The 17,434-nt window shown below is 56.9% G+C and overlaps 3 protein-coding genes across 5 annotated transcripts in view; 2 read left to right on the top strand and 1 right to left on the bottom strand.

The window, feature by feature from the left end:
• Positions 1 to 426: 426 nt before the first annotated feature.
• Positions 427 to 4,397, top strand: LOC308248825 (alpha-1-acid glycoprotein-like). The gene is made up of 6 exons (XM_080669170.1): positions 427 to 934; positions 1,322 to 1,464; positions 1,704 to 1,774; positions 2,789 to 2,896; positions 3,060 to 3,163; positions 3,425 to 4,397. Exons 1-6 carry the CDS (start codon positions 824 to 826, stop codon positions 3,509 to 3,511), a joined length of 624 nt encoding a protein of 207 aa, XP_080525296.1. The 5' UTR covers positions 427 to 823; the 3' UTR covers positions 3,512 to 4,397.
• A 5,154-nt stretch (positions 4,398 to 9,551) lies between these two features.
• Positions 9,552 to 12,448, top strand: LOC308248878 (alpha-1-acid glycoprotein-like). The gene is made up of 6 exons (XM_080669328.1): positions 9,552 to 9,778; positions 10,158 to 10,300; positions 10,547 to 10,617; positions 11,614 to 11,721; positions 11,889 to 11,992; positions 12,256 to 12,448. Exons 1-6 carry the CDS (start codon positions 9,668 to 9,670, stop codon positions 12,340 to 12,342), a joined length of 624 nt encoding a protein of 207 aa, XP_080525454.1. The 5' UTR covers positions 9,552 to 9,667; the 3' UTR covers positions 12,343 to 12,448.
• A 673-nt stretch (positions 12,449 to 13,121) lies between these two features.
• Positions 13,122 to 17,434, bottom strand: part of AKNA (AT-hook transcription factor) — a 45,164-nt gene continuing 40,851 nt past the window's right edge. For all 3 annotated transcript variants that reach the window (XM_080669370.1, XM_080669369.1, XM_080669371.1), the window contains 3 exons: positions 17,269 to 17,394; positions 16,809 to 17,004; positions 13,122 to 14,236 (listed from right to left, as the gene is read on the bottom strand). In XM_080669370.1, coding sequence (XP_080525496.1) covers positions 13,963 to 14,236; positions 16,809 to 17,004; positions 17,269 to 17,394 — 596 coding nt within the window. In that variant the 3' untranslated portion in view covers positions 13,122 to 13,962. The remainder of the gene's footprint in view (positions 14,237 to 16,808; positions 17,005 to 17,268; positions 17,395 to 17,434) is intronic.

Raw genomic sequence — 17,434 nt, 5'->3', positions numbered from 1 at the left:
AAATATTATTTGTATGGATAAAGATTTGGCCCCGTCATGTAGAAATGCAGAAGGGTGGTAGAGTTAGTAATTCCACAGGATTTCCTGAGCACCCACTGTGTGCTGGGCACTGCTCCAGGATTGGGGGCAGCTGGTGAAAGAGAGCAAGCTTTCCTCTTGAATAGCAGAGGATAAAGACAACACAGAATGATTTCCTGTTTCAGATGTTGGAGATGGTTCACATAATACATTTACTGAAAATAGACATTCAACTTAATGCCCCGTGTTCTTTTTGTGTGTGTGTTTTTCTTGGAGAATGTCCCTGCCTCCAGGCCTGGGGTGGGGCCTCTCTGGACTTTTGGTCTTTCACAGTTGTTACCACACTCAATTGGAACTGAATCCATGTTTGCCTTCCCCCACACTCTGCACCCCTCCCCAGCCCATCGCCCCTACACCCCAGGCTAGCCTGGGGATGCTACAAGTTGCCTTCAGGATCTGACTTATGACTAGGTGCCTCTCCAGTCCTGGCACTCAGCTGGGCAGGAGTTGATGGAACCGTGAGCACCTGTCCCTCTATTATCACTAATATCACTCCAGCCGTTTCCACCTTGGCTTTCAACAGCCCGACCTTTGGGCCCTGGTCTCAAGGTCAGTGACCCAAATTAGACCCGAGCTTGGAGCTGACTTTTGGGAAAGGAGGGAAGGTTCTGCACATGGCATTTCCCAAATGCTCACTGGATTGTGTCACAGGGTCCCTAGGGCCCTGCCCACCGCTCATTGTTATAAAGGTCAGGGCCCCCCTCACCACCAGTACCTCCGACCCTAGCGGCATCCTCCTCTGGCCATGGCGCTGCCCTGGGCCCTTGCGGTCTTGAGCCTTCTTCCTCTGCTGGACGCCCAGAGCCCGGCGTGTCCCAATTTCTCGGTGCCGATCACCAATGCCTCCCTGGACCAGGTGGGTGCCGGGCCCTGAGCGCCGTGGGAGCTGGCTCCCTCTCTGGACTTCCCTTCCCCTGCTGGCTTGTGGTCAGCCTCTCCTGGGCGCTGGGTGAGAACCAGGCCAGCCTCCAGCATCCTTCCTGTGCCTCCAAGCTCAGAGCCTCCTTACAAAGTCCCTCAGCAGGGCAAGCTGCACTGGGGGAGGGGCCCCCGGAAGCAAGGAGGGTGGGGTAGGGGGAGAGAGTGATGGCTGATTCCTAGAGTGAGCTCCTGCAGGCCCCACCCCTCCCCCAGGCCTCTGTCTCCTGATTTGCAAAGTGGAAAGATCTGCTGGAGTCTCCTCCCAGCTGACTATCAAGGACTAAGTTCTCAGTCTCCATCACCTGCTCCTGCTTCTCCCCAGATTTCTGGCAAGTGGTTTTATATCGCCTCGGCTTACCGCTTACCCGAGTACAAGAAGGAAGCTAGTGAAATCCACGCAGCCTTCTTTTACTTCACCCCCAACCACACCGAGGACACGATACTGAGCAGAGAGTACACAACCATGTAAGCCCCACACAAGGCCCTCAGCTCAGCCCCAGCCTCAGCCCAGCTTCTGGCTCCTCCTCCCAGCTGCCCAAATACCTGCAGCAAGCCCCTGCCCCCTCCTGGCCCAGCCTTCACATCCAGGGAACGGGGGCGGGGCTGACTCTAATTGCCACCTGACTCTCCCCCTCCAAGACTGTGACAGTCCACTTCTCCTTGATTATCCTACTGTTTTGCTCTCCTCTTCTGTCTGGCTTTAGGCGTGACCAGTGCATCTATAACTCCAGCAACCTGAGGGTCCATCGGGAAAATGCGACCCTGAGCAAACATGGTGAGCCCCCAGGGGAAGGGTTGCTGTGTGGGATGGGGAGATGGCGGGTGGGCCAGCCCAAAGGAGGGGACCTGGGGGCTTTGGGCACAGAGAGCCCGAGAGACGCCCACTTCTTCTATCTCCATGGGCCCGCTGCCTGCACACTGAAGCAGTCAGTCATAGCTGCCAACATCTCTGAGCTCTTACTATGTGCCAGGTGCTGTTTGAAGTGCTTCGTATGAATTAACCCACTTTAATACTCATAAACCACCCAAGGAGGACATTACAGTGACCAGCTCAGGATATGGAGAGACAGGTGCCCACTTGCTCTCTCACTCATCTTGCGATTAGACCTACACTCAACCCGAGGTTGGTTCTAGTCCTGCCTCTCAATCACTCTTTTTTTTGTTTTTGTTTTGTTAATCCTCACCCGAGGATATTTTCCCATTGATTTTTAGAGAGAGTGAAAGGGAGAGAGAGACACAGAGAGAAAGGAAACATCAATGTGAGAGACACATTGATTGGTTGCCTCCCACACCAGGGCTGGGGAGCGAGCCTGCAACTGAGATACATGCCCTTGGCTAGAATGGAACCCTGGACTCCTCAGTCCCTGGGCTGATGCTCTATCCACTTAGCCAAACCGGCTGGGGCTCAACCACTCTTTGTCCTCTGGGACCTAAGGGTGGCAGCCCACCCATGTCCCCACCATCACTGCAGAGAAGGCACATAGCAGGAACACACAAATGCCAATGGAATTGAACCAACACCTGAGGCTCCTCTCTGAACCTCACTTTCCTCATCTGTCAAATGGGGAGAAAGGCCCTGACAGCCACAGTTCACAGGAGGCTCCTCTGATTCCACATCCATTGGGCACAGGGCCTGGTGCCCAGTAGGAGTGAGGGACACATGGCCCAGGTGAACCCCTGGCCCTCGCCGATTGGCTGTGTGGGCCTGGGCACACCCAGGTTGCCTCACCTGTAAGGAGGGACCCACTGTGCCATCTCCATGGTCTCACCCAGAGGCTTTCTCTTCCAGAGAATGGCAGGGAACATTTTGGCCACCTGCTGCTCCCCAAGGACCCCAAGACCTTCATGCTCGCTGCTTTCCCAGAAGACAAGCAGAACATGGGGCTGTCCTTCTTTGGTAAGCACCCGAAACTCCCAACAGGCTTCTCCCAGGGCCACCTGCTCTAGGGCTGGGCCCCTAGACCTCCACTCCTCCCTGGTCTCTACCCAGTCCCCACCCCATCCCCACTCCCCACAGACACACACTGACAATCTCAAATGTCCCTTGCTCCCTCCTGCAGCAGACAAGCCAGAGGTGACCCCAGAGCAAATGGAACAGTTCTATGAATACCTCACGTGCATGGGCATGGACAAGTCGGAAGTCATGTACACCGATGAGAAAAAGGTGAGGGCCAGGAGGACTAGGTGGTGCCCACCTGAGGGCGCTCCTGCTTTGGGCAGCCCAGAGGCCCAGAGGGGGCCATCTCCCAGCCAGAGCTGCACAGCGAGGAGGGGAGCCTGCTTTTCTGTACCCATCTCACTGCGGGGACCGCTGAGTTTCCCAGACCCCATGGGGACTGGTGCCCCAGCCCAGAGCCCACTCCACCTTACCCCAGGAGCCCCTGCCCTGCCCCGTCACTTGCTTTCTTCTCCCGCTGTCCTGTAGAATCTGTGCCTGCTGCTGGAGAAGCAGCACGACGAGGAAAGGAAGAAGGAAAAGGAGAGGTCCGAGACAGGCACAGCGTTGGATTAGGGCCTCGGGAACTTTGGGGGCCCATCCTGAGACCCCCATACACCCTTTGTGCCTCAGTTCTTTCCCTCAGTTGCACCAATAAAATTTCTGCATTTAGAATAGGCAGGTTGACATTGCTCACTCATTCATTCACTCATTCATTCATGTTGAAGCCGGCGCCCCTGGCTGCAGAAGCCCCTGCTGTAACCCCCAGCACACATGGCAGGATGGACGACGGCATGTGGTGTGGAAGCCCAGCACGAGGAGGTTCCTTCTGCAGGACGGGGGAGTCTGGGAAGGCTTCCTGGAAGGGGCATCTGAACCAGCCTAGAAAGATTAGTAGCTTGGTAACACCTGCTGTTCCTGCTGCAAACCAAGGGTCTGAGAGGACACGTTTGAGGCACATAAGGCAGAGGACCCAGAGCGGGAGTTCAGGTGGGTAAGGGGTGGAGAGGACTCGGTCACACGGCACGGTGCCAGGCTTGAAGGACCTTAGGGCAAACATCACCCTGGCCATCTGGGAGGTGAGCTGGGCGGGGCCTGACGAGGTGAGCACCCGGGCCAGGGCCAGGGCCAGGGCCAGGGCCAAGGCCAGGGCCAGGGCAGAGACAGGGGGAAAGTTGGAGACACAGAAGCCACAGACAGAGGCAGGAAGTGTGGGAATGTGCACCCAACAGGTCCCCGGGTGGGCAAGGGGGGATGGCTGTGTCAACCTTCCAACCCACCTGACTTTAGAAACCACAAGTCAATGACATACACCACAAACACCAGAAACTTTGGGAATGTTTTAGGGGTTTTTTGGCTTTTTTTTCTTTCTTTTTTATGATCAATATTCATTCTTCTTCATTTGCCTCATAACGAAAATAGAATTTTCCAATGCCCCAAATATACAAATATCACTGATGCACACACATTCCAGGAACGCTGAGGTACACGCCGCTACGGGGTGGAGGGATAGGACATGGCCTGGTGCAGGGCCAAAGACCACGGCCTAGCAGGTAGCTGGCCACTGGCCAATTTCCACAGGGATCTCCAGGACAGAGGGGGGCCATGGAGGATGGCTTTCTGGGGTGTCTCCCTCCCAGCAGGCCCATGGGAAAGGCTGCTCCAATCACAGAGGAGCTGGGTGCAGGTCATCCTGGGTCCAGCACTCCAAGATATTCCAATGGTCCCAGAGTGTCCCACCACCAGCCACGTCTTTCCAGAGATGCCTACTGCCAAGCGGCAGATCACAGGCAGGTGGCCAGGTTTGTGCCAGAGCCCCTGGCCACGCCCCTTCTAATCTGGCTTCCTGAGGAGGATGCTAGCCCAGGAACACTCCTCCGTTGAAGAACTGTCCACCCGTATATAAAATACATATTATTAGCTGGAGGGGGACACGTGCAGGAGACGCCCAGAGACTGCATGTGGCAGAAGGTCCCGGCCTTGGTCCCGGCACCTCCTTCAGGGGCTGGTGCCCTGGGAGGTGACTTCTCTTGATAAGCAGAGCTCTCCCGTTCTGCAAACACCGAGACTGAGCAGCAGGGCCTGTGCGGGAGGGAGAACTCCTCGTGAGGGGTCCGCAGGGCCTTCAGGGGAGACGGCAGCAGGCTACACACCCACCTGTCCGCCATCTGTCTCTGAACCCCCAGAGCCATCAGAAGAGGCAGGAGCCCCGCAGGCTGTGGGCCTGGCGCAGGTCGGCCGACAGGGAGCGGCTCATGTGCTTGGTGGTGGAGCGGACGCTCTCGGCCGCCTGGACGGCTCGGCTCAGGGCCTTATTGAGCTCCTCCAGGTCCTCCAGGTCCAGCTGGATGGAGCGTCGGTGTCCTCCAGCTGCCCGGGAGGAGGCTGCGGGGGTCACTCGGCAGCTGGTGGGGCTGAGGGGGTGGAGGGGGCTGAGGTAGGTCCTCCTCGAGGCAGGTTGAACCTGAAGAGAGGGAAGTGGGCCGTTAACCGCAGAGAAGGCTGGTTGCCGCTAACTGCCCTCCCCTGCTGGACTGATCGCCCACAACTGCCCTACCCATAGCCAGCCATATTGTGGCTGTGGGCGCCACCATCTTTGAGGGTATGGCAGTCGATTAGCATATTCCCTTCTTATTGGCTGTGGGCGCCGCCATCTGTGTGACGTTGTGAGGGTCAATTGGCATATTCCCTCTTTATTAGATAGGATGAGCAAACGAAGCTCAGAGATGCTAGGTGATGCCAGGCGCTTCCCCAAATCTCAATCCGCTTGTCCATCCACGGAACGCTGGCCAGGCCACTTCACCTTTTCAGAGCTCCGTTTCCTCACCTAAACCGCCTCCCAGGGCTGGTCCAATAGGACAATTCCCTTAAAAAGCCCTGTGAGCTGCCTGGCCAAGGCGAGTGCTCTGTATATGTTGGCTCCCAAGGCCCAGGGTCCCAGAGCTGAGGGGCCAGTCCTGGATTCACATCCAGGGTTAATCAGCACCCACTAGATGCTGATACGTGTCACCTGAACCCAGTGACCAATAAACAAGCTTCTTCAATCCAATTTTCCCCCTCAGGGATCATCTGGATTCATTACTCTGTGCCCAGACACCCCTACCTTCTAAGAATTGGAAGACCAGCTTGGCCTAAGAGTTACCCAAAACTTCCCCCAGGGCAGAAGCCACAACACAAAACCCAACCAACCCTCCTGGCTAGCAAGCAGGGGCTATAAGGTAGCGGACCACCAGGGGGCAGCAGAGCCACATGCAGCTTTCTGAAGGGCGCACAGGCCTCAGCCTCTGAGCATGCTCAGTCTTGCAGCTGGAGAACATTTAGGGCCCCATCAGCCCAAGTTGCAGCAGCTTTAGAAGCACTATGTCTCCTGGGCACCCTCTAGGCAGTATAAGCTGTCCATACATTTATTAGTTCACTTAATCCTCACCACAGCCCATGTCACAGGGGAACAGTGACCTGCCCAAAACCATGACATGGCTATGCTGCCAGGGCTGTCGGGCCCTGAGCCCGGGGCCTTTCTCCTCCCCCCTGGCCCATCCACGCCTGGGACAGCACGCTGGTTAGTTCTGTCCACAGGTCTGAGCCTGGAAGGACAGGGAACGGCCGCAGAAGTAGAGACCCCAAGGTTACAGCGGGCACTCTGAGTTTCTGCGGGGCCACCGAAGTCCAGGTGAAACCGTTCCTGCCCAGTGATTGGGAGCACAGGCAGGGGTCTCCACCTGTGCCCGAGGCCTGAGCACGCAGCACGGCCTCTCACAGTTGCTGGAGCTGAAGGTTCCTGAACCACTTGCCCAGACTCAGCTGAGAGTGACACTGTAGCCGGAGCCTCATGGGGGCTGGAGCTCGATGGTGCCCTGCGCCTCTGCTCCCGCCAGCCGGGCACATCATACACGCGGGAGAAGGCAATGGGGAACATACGCCCAGGTGCTGACACGGGCTCCAGGCTAGTTATTAAGTAATTCAGACCGAGAGGCCGGGAGGGTGGGAAGGGGTTCTTACACAGTGGCTGACGGGTAAGGAATTAAGAGAAACAAGGAGATTTATGCAAACTCGGGAGAGGCTGGTCCCGAAGGCACAGCAGCCAGATACCACAGTCCCAGGGGCAGCGGGGACGGGGGCAGGGAATCCACCCGCTTGCTCCTCTGCTTGGGGCTGCAAGCGGAAGGGGCGTTTCTCCTTGTGGACTTTCCTGCCCCTGCCAGGGAAGGACACCAGAGAGACAGTATGACCGACCACCTGGAAGATCTAGCAGAGAACAGAGGGTCCGCCCACGCCCTGCCCTGTGAGAGCTGAACATGGGGCTGGCTGTGCTGGGAGTGCCCGGATTTGGGAGGCGAACCCTGTGCCCAGTGTGCTCCAGAACAAGGGAGGGGAGAGAGGTGGAGAGCATCCACCCTGCCCACCCAACACAGGCCCCAAGCCCCCATGGCAGAGCTGAGGGAGGAGCCTCAACATCTGTCCCTACCAGAGGTGGCTGGGTCTGGGCCGTCGCCGTCTGTGGGGGATCCTGGGGACCCAGCTCAACCACACAGGGAACATCGCGGGGCATGAGTGGGACATGGTCCCAGTGGGTCCCTGGCAACAGCACCACCTGGAAGACCAGAAAGAGATGTGGGGTTGGGGATTGTCTGAGGCATTAGGCCTGGAGCCTCCTAAGCAGACCCCCAAAGCACTGAGCTTCCCTCAGGAACCGTGCAAAGGAGACAATACTGATGGCAACCATGACAGTGAGAGGCCACGTTGAATGAGCGGGCTGTCCGCTCAGGGCCTTCATGCATTATTTTATCAAGTCCAACAAGCCACTGGGCTAGCTGCTGCCGTCACTCCCACCTTACAGATGGGAACGCTGAGGCTCTGAGAGGTTGAAGAATTCGCCAAGGTCTCAAAGCAGCGGTCCTCTGTCTGACCCCGAGCCCAGCTCTCCTGACTGCAGCCAGTGCCTGTGGTCCTTCCTCCACCTGAGACAGGCCCCTCCTCCATGTGGGAGCGGCCCAACATGGTCCCGGGCACCAGAAGGTCAGCGGAGGCCTAAACTTGCCCAGTTAGCAGGAGAGTGGGTGCCTTGTTCTCTCCCAGGCAAATCCTCAATGCCCCCTCTGGGTCAGTTCCAGGGCCAGTCCACATGTTCTTCAGGCCTCAGCTCCACCATCGCTCCCTCTGGGAAACCCTCCTATACACGTGGCTGAGTTACGTGCTCCTCAGCCACCCTGTGCTGCCCCACCCCAGCTCTGACCACACCACTGTGTCATTGTCTGGAGTTCCTTGGGGACAGGGCTCAGGGCCCAGTACTGGAAGGTGGTTCGTGAATGAATGAATGAATGAATGAATAAACGAGCGAATGGAGAGGGCTATTGGAACTCCAACAAAGGAAGAGGGACATAGTAGAGTGTTAGGGCTCTGGAGTCACAAGGACCTGGGTTCAAATTCCGGCTCTACCACTTGTAAGCTATATGCCCCGGGCAAGTTCCTTGACCTCTCCGAGCTTCCCTACTCATAAAATGGCCACAATAACAAAGCGGGCAAAACCTACATCATGGAATTTCAAGGATTAATGTTTGTAAAACCCTTAGCATGATGCCCTGTATACCGAAGGGGATTAATAAATGTCAGCTCCATCATTATCATTATCATCATCATTGCTTGAAAGGCCCCAGAGCTCATCTTCAACCCTTTCATTATGGATGTGGAACCTGAATCCCAGAGAAGTTAAGGAACTTGCCTAACGTCACACAGCATGCAGGAAGGAGCCATTCAATGATTCTCATCATTGATGTTTCTATCTCTCTCTCCCTCTCCCTTCCTCTCTGAAATCAATAAAAATATCATTAAAAAAAAAAACAAAAAATAAAATGGATGAGCATCCAAAGTTGTAAGCATACCATAATACTACTTTGTGAAAATATTATTTGTATGGATAAAGATTTGGCCCCGTCATGTAGAAATGCAGAAGGGTGGTATAGTTAGTAATTCCACAGGATTTCCTGAGCACCCACTGTGTGCTGGGCACTGCTCCAGGATTGGGGGCAGCTGGTGAAAGAGAGCAAGCTTTCCTCTTGAATAGCAGAGGATAAAGACAACACAGAATGATTTCCTGTTTCAGATGTTGGAGATGGTTCACATAATACATTTACTGAAAACAGACATTCAACTTAATGCCCCGTGTTGTTTTGTGTGTGTGTGTGTTTTGGAAAATATCCCTGCCTCCAGGCCTGGGTTGAGACCTCTCTGGACTTTTGGTCTTTCACAGTTGTTACCACACTCAATTGGAACTGAATCCATATTTGCCTTCCCCCACACTCTGCACCCCTCCCCAGCCCATCGCCCCTACACCCCAGGCTAGCCTGGGGATGCTCCAAGTTGCCTTCAGCATCTGACTTATGACTGGGTGCCTCTCCAGTCCTGGCACTCAGCGGGGCAGGAGTTGATGGAACCGTGAGCACCTGTCCCTCTATTATCACTAATATCACTCCAGCCGTTTCCACCTTGGCTTTCAACAGCCTGACCTTTGGGCCCTGGTCTCAAGGTCAGCGACCCAAATTAGACCCGAGCTTGGAGGCTTTACCTGGGATGACTTTTGGGAGAGGAGGGAAGGTTTTGCGCATGGCATTTCCCAAATGCTCACTGGATTGTGTCACAGGGTCCCTAGGGCCCTGCCCACCGCTCATTGTTATAAAGGTCAGGGCCCCCCTCAGCCACCAGTACCTCCGACCCTAGCGGCATCCTCCTCTGGCCATGGCGCTGCCCTGGGCCCTTGCGGTCTTGAGCCTTCTTCCTCTGCTGGACGCCCAGAGCCCGGCGTGTCCCAATTTCTCGGTGCCGATCACCAATGCCTCCCTGGACCAGGTGGGTGCCGGGCCCTGAGCTCGTGGGAGCTGGCTCCCTCTCTGGACTTCCCTTCCCCTGCTGGCTTGCGGGCAGCCTCTCCTGGGCGCTGGGTGAGAACCAGGCCAGCCTCCAGCAGCCTTCCTGTGCCTCCAAGCTCAGAGCCTCCTTACAAAGTCCCTCAACAGGGCAAGCTGCACTGGGGGAGGGGCGGCCAGGAGGTGATGGGCTGGGAGGGGGTTATTGGCTGATTCCTAGAGTGAGCTCCTGCAGGCCCCACCCCTCCCCCGGGCCTCTGTCTCCTGATTTGCAAAGTGGAAAGATCTGCTGGAGTCTCCGCCAGGCTGACTATCAAGGACTAAGTTCTCAGTCTCCATCACCTGCTCCTGCTTCTCCCCAGATTTCTGGCAAGTGGTTTTATATTGCCTCGGCTTACCGATTCCCTGAGTACAAGAAGGAAGCTAGCAAAATCCATGCATCCTTCTTTTACTTCACCCCCAACCACACGGAGGACAGGATACTGCTCAGAGAGTACATGACCATGTAAGCCCCACACAAGGCCCTGGCTTGCCAGCCCAGCCCCAGCCTCAGCCCAGCTTCTGGCTCCTCCTCCCAGCTGCCCAAATGCCTGCAGCAAGCCCCCGCCCCCTCCTGGCCCAGCCTTCTCATCCAGGGAACGGGGGCGGGGCTGACTCTAATTGCCACCTGACTCTCCCCCTCCAAGACTGTGACAGTCCACTTCTCCTTGATTATCTTACTGTTTTTCTCTCCTCTTCTGTCTGGCTTGAGCGAGGGACAGTGCATCTATAACTCCACCAACCTGAGGGTCCATCGGGAAAATGCGACCCTGAACAAACATGGTGAGCCCCCAAGGGGAAGGGTTGCTGTGTGGGATGGGGAGATGGTGGGTGGGCCAGCCAAAGGAGGGCACAGAGAGCCCGGGAGACACCCACTTCTTCCATCTCCATGGGCCCGCTGCCTGCACACTGAAGCAGTCAGTCATAGCTGCCAACATCTCTGAGCTCTTACTATGTGCCAGGTGCTGTTTGAAGTGCTTTGTATGAATTAACCCACTTTAATACTCAAAGCCACCCAAGGAGGACATTACAGTGACCAGCTCAGGATATGGAGAGACAGGTGCCCATTTGTCTCTCTCACTCATCTTGCAATTAAACGTACACCCAACCCGAGGTTGGTTCCAGTCCTGCCTCTCAATCACTCTTTTTTTTGTTTTTGTTTTGTTAATCCTCACCCGAGGATATTTTCCCATTGATTTTTAGAGAGAGTGAAAGGGAGAGGGAGACACAGAGAGAAAGGAAACATCAATGTGAGAGACACATTGATTGGTTGCTCCCACACCAGGGCCAGGGAGCGAGCCTGCAACTGAGATACATGCCCTTGGCTAGAATGGAACCCTGGACCCCTCAGTCCCTGGGCCGATGCTCTATCCACTTAGCCAAACCGGCTGGGGCTCAGCCACTCTTTGTCCTCTGGGACCTAAGGGTGGCAGCCCACCCATGTCCCCACCATCACTGCAGAGAAGGCACATAGCAGGAACACACAAATGCCAATGGAATTGAACCAACACCTGAGGCTCCTCTCTGAACCTCACTTTCCTCATCTGTCTAATGGGGAGAAAGGCCCTGACAGCCACAGTTCACAGGAGGCTCCTCTGATTCCACATCCATTGGGCACAGGGCCTGGTGCCCAGTAGGAGTGAGGGACACATGGCCCAGGTGAACCCCTGGCCCTCGCCGATTGGCTGTGTGGGCCTGGGCACACCCAGATTGCCTCACCTGTAAGGAGGGACCCACTCTGCCATCTCCATGGTCTCACCCAGAGGCTTTCTCTTCCAGAGAATGGCACGGAACATTATGGCCAACTGCTGCTCCCCAAGGACCCCAAATCCTTCATGCTCGCTTCTTTCCCAGAAGACAAGCAGAACATGGGGCTGTCCTTCTTTGGTAAGCACCCCAAAGTCCCACCAGGCTTCCCTAGGGCCACCTGCTCCTAGGGCTGGGTCCCTAGATCTCCATTTCTCCCTGGTCTCTACCCAACCCCCACCCCATACCCCCCCCCCCCCCCAGACACACACTGACATTTTCACATGTCCCCTTGCTCCCTCCTGCAGCAGACAAGCCAGAGGTGACCCCGGAGCAAATGGAACAGTTCTATGACTACCTCACGTGCATGGGCATGGACAAGTCGGAAGTCATGTACAGCGATGAGAAAAAGGTGAGGGCCAGGAGGACTAGGTGGTGCCCACTTGAGGGCGCTCCTGCTTTGGGCAGCCCAGAGGCGCAGAGAGGGCCATCTCCCAGCCAGGGCTGCACAGCGAGCACGGGAGCCTGCTTTTCTGTGCCCATCACACTGGGGGGACAGCTGAGCTTCCCAGAGGCCCATGGGGACTGGTGCCCCAGCCCAGAGCCCACTCCACCTCCCCCGCAGGAGCCCCTGCCCTGCCCCGTCACTTATTTTCTTCTCGCGCTGTCCTGTAGAATCTGTGCCTGCTGCTGGAGAAGCAGCACGACGAGGAAAGGAAGAAGGAAAAGGAGAGGTCCGAGACAGGCACAGCGTTGGATTAGGGCCTCGGGGACGTTGGGGCCCATCCTGAGACCCCCCCCCCCCACCCTCTGTGCCTCAGTTCTTTCCCTCAGTTGCACAAATAAAGTTTCTGCATTTGGAATAGGCAGGTTGTCATTTGCTCACTCATTCATTCATGTTGAAGCCAGCGCCCCTGGCTGCAGAAGCCCCTGCTGTAACCCCCAGCACACATGGCAGGATGGACGATGGCATGTGCTGTGGGAGCCCAGCACGAGGAGGTTCCTTCTGCAGGAGGGGGAGTCTGGGAAGGCTTCCTGGAAGGGGCATCTGAACCAGCCTAGAAAGATTAGGAGCTTGGTTTCACCTGCTGTTCCTGCTGCAAACCAAGGGTCTGAGAGGACACCTTTGAGGAACATAAGGCAGAGGACCCAGAGCGGGAGTTCAGGTGGGTAAGGGGTGGAGAGGACTCAGGCACAGGGCACGGTGCCAGGCTTGAAGGACCTCAGGGCAAACATCACCCTGGCCATCTGGGAGGTGAGCTGGGCGGGGCCTGACGAGGTGAGCACCCGGGCCAGGGCCAGGGCCAAGGCCAGGGCAGAGACAGGGGGCAAAGTTGGAGACACAGAAGCCACAGACTGAGGCAGGAAGTGTGGGAATGTGCACCCAACAGGTCCACGGGTGGGCAAGGGGGGATGGCTGTGTCAACCTTCCAACCCACCTAACTGACTTTAGAAACCACAAGTCAATGACATACACCACAAACACCAGAAACTTTGGGAATGTTTTGGGGTTTTTTTGGCTTTTTTTTTCTTTCTTTTTTATGATCAATATTCATTCTTCTTCATTTGTCTCATAACGAAAATAGAATTTTCCAATGCCCCAAATATACAAATATCACTGATGCACACACATTCCAGAAAAGCTGAGGTACGCGCTGCTACGGGGTGGGGGGATAGGACACGGCCTGGTGCAGGGCCATAGACCACGGCCTAGCAGGTAGCTGGCCACTGGCCAATTTCCACAGGGATCTCCAGGACAGAGCGGGGGTCTCGAGATGAGGTACAGAGGGGGGCCATGGAGGATGGCTCCCTGGGGTGTCTCCTAACCAGCAGGCTCATGGGAAAGGCTGCTCCAATCACAGAGGAGCTGGGCGCAGGTCATCCTGGGGGCCGGCACCCCAAGATATTCCAATGGTCCCAGAGTGTCCCACCACCAGCCACGTCTTTCCAGACATGCCTACTGCCAAGCGGCAGGTCACAGGCAGGTGGCCAGGTTTGTGCCAGAGCCCCTGGCCACGCCCCTTCTAATCTGGCTTCCTGAGGAGGATGCAAGCCCAGGAACACTCCTCCGTTGAAGAACTGTCCACCCGTATATAAAATACATATTATTAGCTGGAGGGGGACTCGTGCAGGAGACGCCCAGAGACTGCATGTGGCAGAAGGTCCCGGCCTTGGTCCCGGCACCTCCTTCAGGGGCTGGTGCCCTGGGAGGTGACTTCTCTTGATAAGCAGAGCGCTCCCGTTCTGCAAACACCGAGACTGAGCAGCAGGGCCTGTGCGGGAGGGAGAACTCCTCGTGAGGGGTCCGCAGGGCCTTCAGGGGAGACGGCAGCAGGCTGCACGCCCACCTCTCCGCCATCTGTCTCTGAACCCCCAGAGCCATCAGAAGAGGCAGGAGCCCCGCAGGCTGTGGGCCTGGCGCAGGTCGGCCGACAGGGAGCGGCTCATGTGCTTGGTGGTGGAGCGGACGCTCTCGGCCGCCTGGACGGCTCGGCTCAGGGCCTTGTTGAGCTCCTCCAGGTCCTCCAGGTCCAGCTGGATGGAGCGTCGGTGTCCTCCAGCTGCCCGGGAGGAGGCTGCGGGGGGGCACTCGGCAGCTGGTGGGGCTGAGGGGGTGGAGGGGGCTGAGGTAGGTCCTCCTCGAGGCGCGTAGAACCTGAGGAGAGGGAAGTGGGCCGTTAACCGCAGAGAAGGCCGGGTGCAGCTAAGGAGCGCCGGGTTTTAACCAACCCCGTTCTGAGCCCCAGCTAGGCCGCTGGCCTTTACGCTCTAGGTCTCAGTTTCTTCACCTCTAAAATGGGAACAACAGAGGCAGGCCTTGTGTTCTGGAGTAAAGCGTGTGAGAGAGAGGGGGCTAAAGGAGCATTTCGCTTAAATGAAACAGGAATGAGTTCGCTGGCTCCCTGTGAGCTCTGGTCTTATTCCCGATCCTCCACTATCTAACCTGCATCGTTGTGCAGTGTACAAAGGGCTTTGCTGGCATCTGAATGGACCTCTCTCCAAAGAAGATACGCAAATGGCCATCAAGCACCTAAAAAGATGCCCGGCATCATTAGCCATCAGGGAGAGGCCAATCAAAACCACGTGAGGTGCCACTTCGTCCAGTTCACACCCATGTGGACGGCTAACGTCAAAAAGACAGGGTAAGTGTTGGCATGTGTGTGGGGACACTGGCACCTGCACACTCTGCTGTAAAGTGGTGCCGGCACTTTGGGAACAGTCTGACGGTTGCCCAAACGGTTAAACAGTGCCCTGCCCGGGACCGGATCCTCATTCTCAGGACCCAGGTGCCAGGCTCGGAACAGGTGCTTTATCAGCACTAGCTCACTCACTCTCTCAGTCCTATGATGCTTATTTCACAGACTAGAGGCCCAGTGCACGGAATTTGTGCACTGGGGGGTGGGGTGTCCCTCAGCCCAGCCTGCATCCTCTCCAATCTGGGACCCCTAGGAGGATGTCCAACTACCGGCAGTCGGACATCCTTCTCACAATCTGGAAGTGCTGGCTCCCAACCGCTTGCCTGCCTGCCTGCCTGATTGCCCCTAACCACTTCTGCCTGCAGGCCCAATCACTCCCAACTGCCCTCCTCTGCCTACCCGATTGCCCCAAACTACCCTCACCTGCTGGTCCGGTTGCTCCCAACTGCCCTCCCCTGCCGGCCCGGTTGCCCCTAACTGCCCTCCCCTGCTTGCCTGATAGCCCACAACTGCCCTCCCCAGCTGGCCTGATCACCCACAACTGCCCTCCCCAGCTGGCCTGATTGCCCACAACTGCCCTCCCCTGCAGGCCATCATGTGGCTGTGGGTGCCAGCATCTTTGAGTGCGTGGCAGTCAATTAGCATATTCTCTCCTATTGTCTGTGGGTACCGCCATCTGTGTGACAGTGTGAGGGTCAATTGGCATATTCTCTCTTTATTAGATAGGATGAGCAAACAAAGCTCAGAGAAGCTAGGTGATGCCAGGCACTGCCCCAAATCTCAATCCGCTTGTCCAGCCACAAAATGCTGGCCAGGCCACTTCACCTTTTCAGAGCTCCGTTTCCTCACCTAAACCACCTCCCAGGGCTGGTCCAATAGGACAATTCCCGTAAAAAGCCCTGTCAGCTGCCTGGCCAAGGCGAGTGCTCTGTAAATGTCGGCTCCTGAGGCCCAGGGTCCCAGAGCTGAGGGGCCAGTCTTAGATTCACATCCAGGGCTAATCAGCACCCATTAGATGCTGATACGTGTCACCTGAACCCAGTGACCAATAAACAAGCTTCTTCAATCCAATTTTCCCCCTCAGGGATCATCTGGGTTCATTACTCCGTGCCCACACACCCCTACTTTCTGAGGATTTGGGATCAGCTTGGGCTGAGAGTTACCCAAAACTTCCCCCAGGGCATAAGCCACAAACACAAAACCCAACCATCCCTCCTGGCTAGCAAGCAGGGGCTATAAAGCAGCGGGCCACCAGGGGGCAGCAGAGGCACATGCAGCCTTCTAAAGGGCACACAGGCCTCAGCCTCTGAGCATGCTCAGTCTTGCAGCTGGAGAACATTTAGGGCCCCATCAGCCCAAGTTGCAGCAGCGTTAGAAGCACTATGGCTCCTGGGCACCCTCTAGGCAGTATAAGCTGTCCATACATTTATTAGTTCACTTAATCCTCACCACAGCCCATGTCACAGGGGAACAGTGACCTGCCCAAAACCATGACATGGCTATGCTGCCAGGGCTGTCGGGCCCTGAGCCCGGGGCCTTTCTCCTCCCCGCTGGCCCATCCACGCCTGGGTACAGCACGCTGGTTAGTTCTGTCCACAGGTCTGAGCCTGGAAGGACAGGGAACGGCCGCAGAAGTAGAGACCCCAAGGTTACAGCGGGCACTCTGAGTTTCTGCGGGGCCACCAAAGTCCAGGTGAAACCGTTCCTGCCCAGTGATTGGGAGCACAGGCAGGGGTCTCCACCTGTGCCCGAGGCCTGAGCACGCAGCACGGCCTCTCACAGTTGCTGGAGCTGAAGGTTCCTGAACCACTTGCCCAGACTCAGCTGAGAGTGACACTGTAGCCGGAGCCTCATGGGGGCTGGAGCTCGATGGTGCCCTGCGCCTCTGCTCCCGCCAGCCGGGCACAGTGTACACGCGGGAGAAGGCAAAAGGGTAGACACGCCCAGGTGCTCAGCTGCCTGACATGGGCTCCAGGCTAGTTATTAAGCAATTCAGACCGAGAGGCCGGGAGGGTGGGAAGGGGTTCTTACACAGTGGCTGACGGGTAAGGCATCACAGGAACCGAGGAGACATAGGCAAACGCGGGAGGGGCTGGTCCGGAAGGCGCAGCAGCCAGATACCACAGTCCCAAGGGCGGCGGGGGCAGGGGCGGGGACCCCACCCGCTTGCTCCTCTGCTTGGGGCTGCAAGCGGAAGGGGCGTTTCTCCTTGTGGACTTTCCTGCCCCTGCCAGGGAAGGACACCAGAGAGACAGTATGACCAACTGGAAGATCTAGCAGGAACAGAGGGCCCGCCCACGCCCTGCCCTGTGAGAGCTGGACACGGGGCTGGCTGTGCTGGGAGTGCCCGGATTTGGGAGGCGAACCCTGTGCCCAGTGTGCTCCAGAACAAGGCAGGGGGGAGTGGGGGAGCATCCGCCCTGCGCACCCCACATGGGCCCCTAACCCCCACTGGCAGAGCTGAGGGAGGAGCCTCAACATCTGTCCGTACCAGAGGTGGCTGGGTCTGGGCTGTCGCCCTCTGTGGGGGATCCTGGGGACCCAGCTCGACCACACAGGGGACATCGCGGGGCATCAGTGGGACACGGTCCCAGTGGGTCCCTGCTGACAGCACCACCTGGAAAACCAGAAAGAGATGTGGGGTTGGGGATTGTCTG

The sequence above is a fragment of the Plecotus auritus genome (genome assembly GCF_963455305.1).
Source record: "Plecotus auritus genome assembly, chromosome: 5".
Classification (NCBI taxonomy): Eukaryota; Metazoa; Chordata; class Mammalia; order Chiroptera; family Vespertilionidae; genus Plecotus; species Plecotus auritus.
The sequence above is the reverse complement of the archived record's forward strand: the minus strand, read 5'-3'. Positions and strand labels throughout refer to the sequence as shown.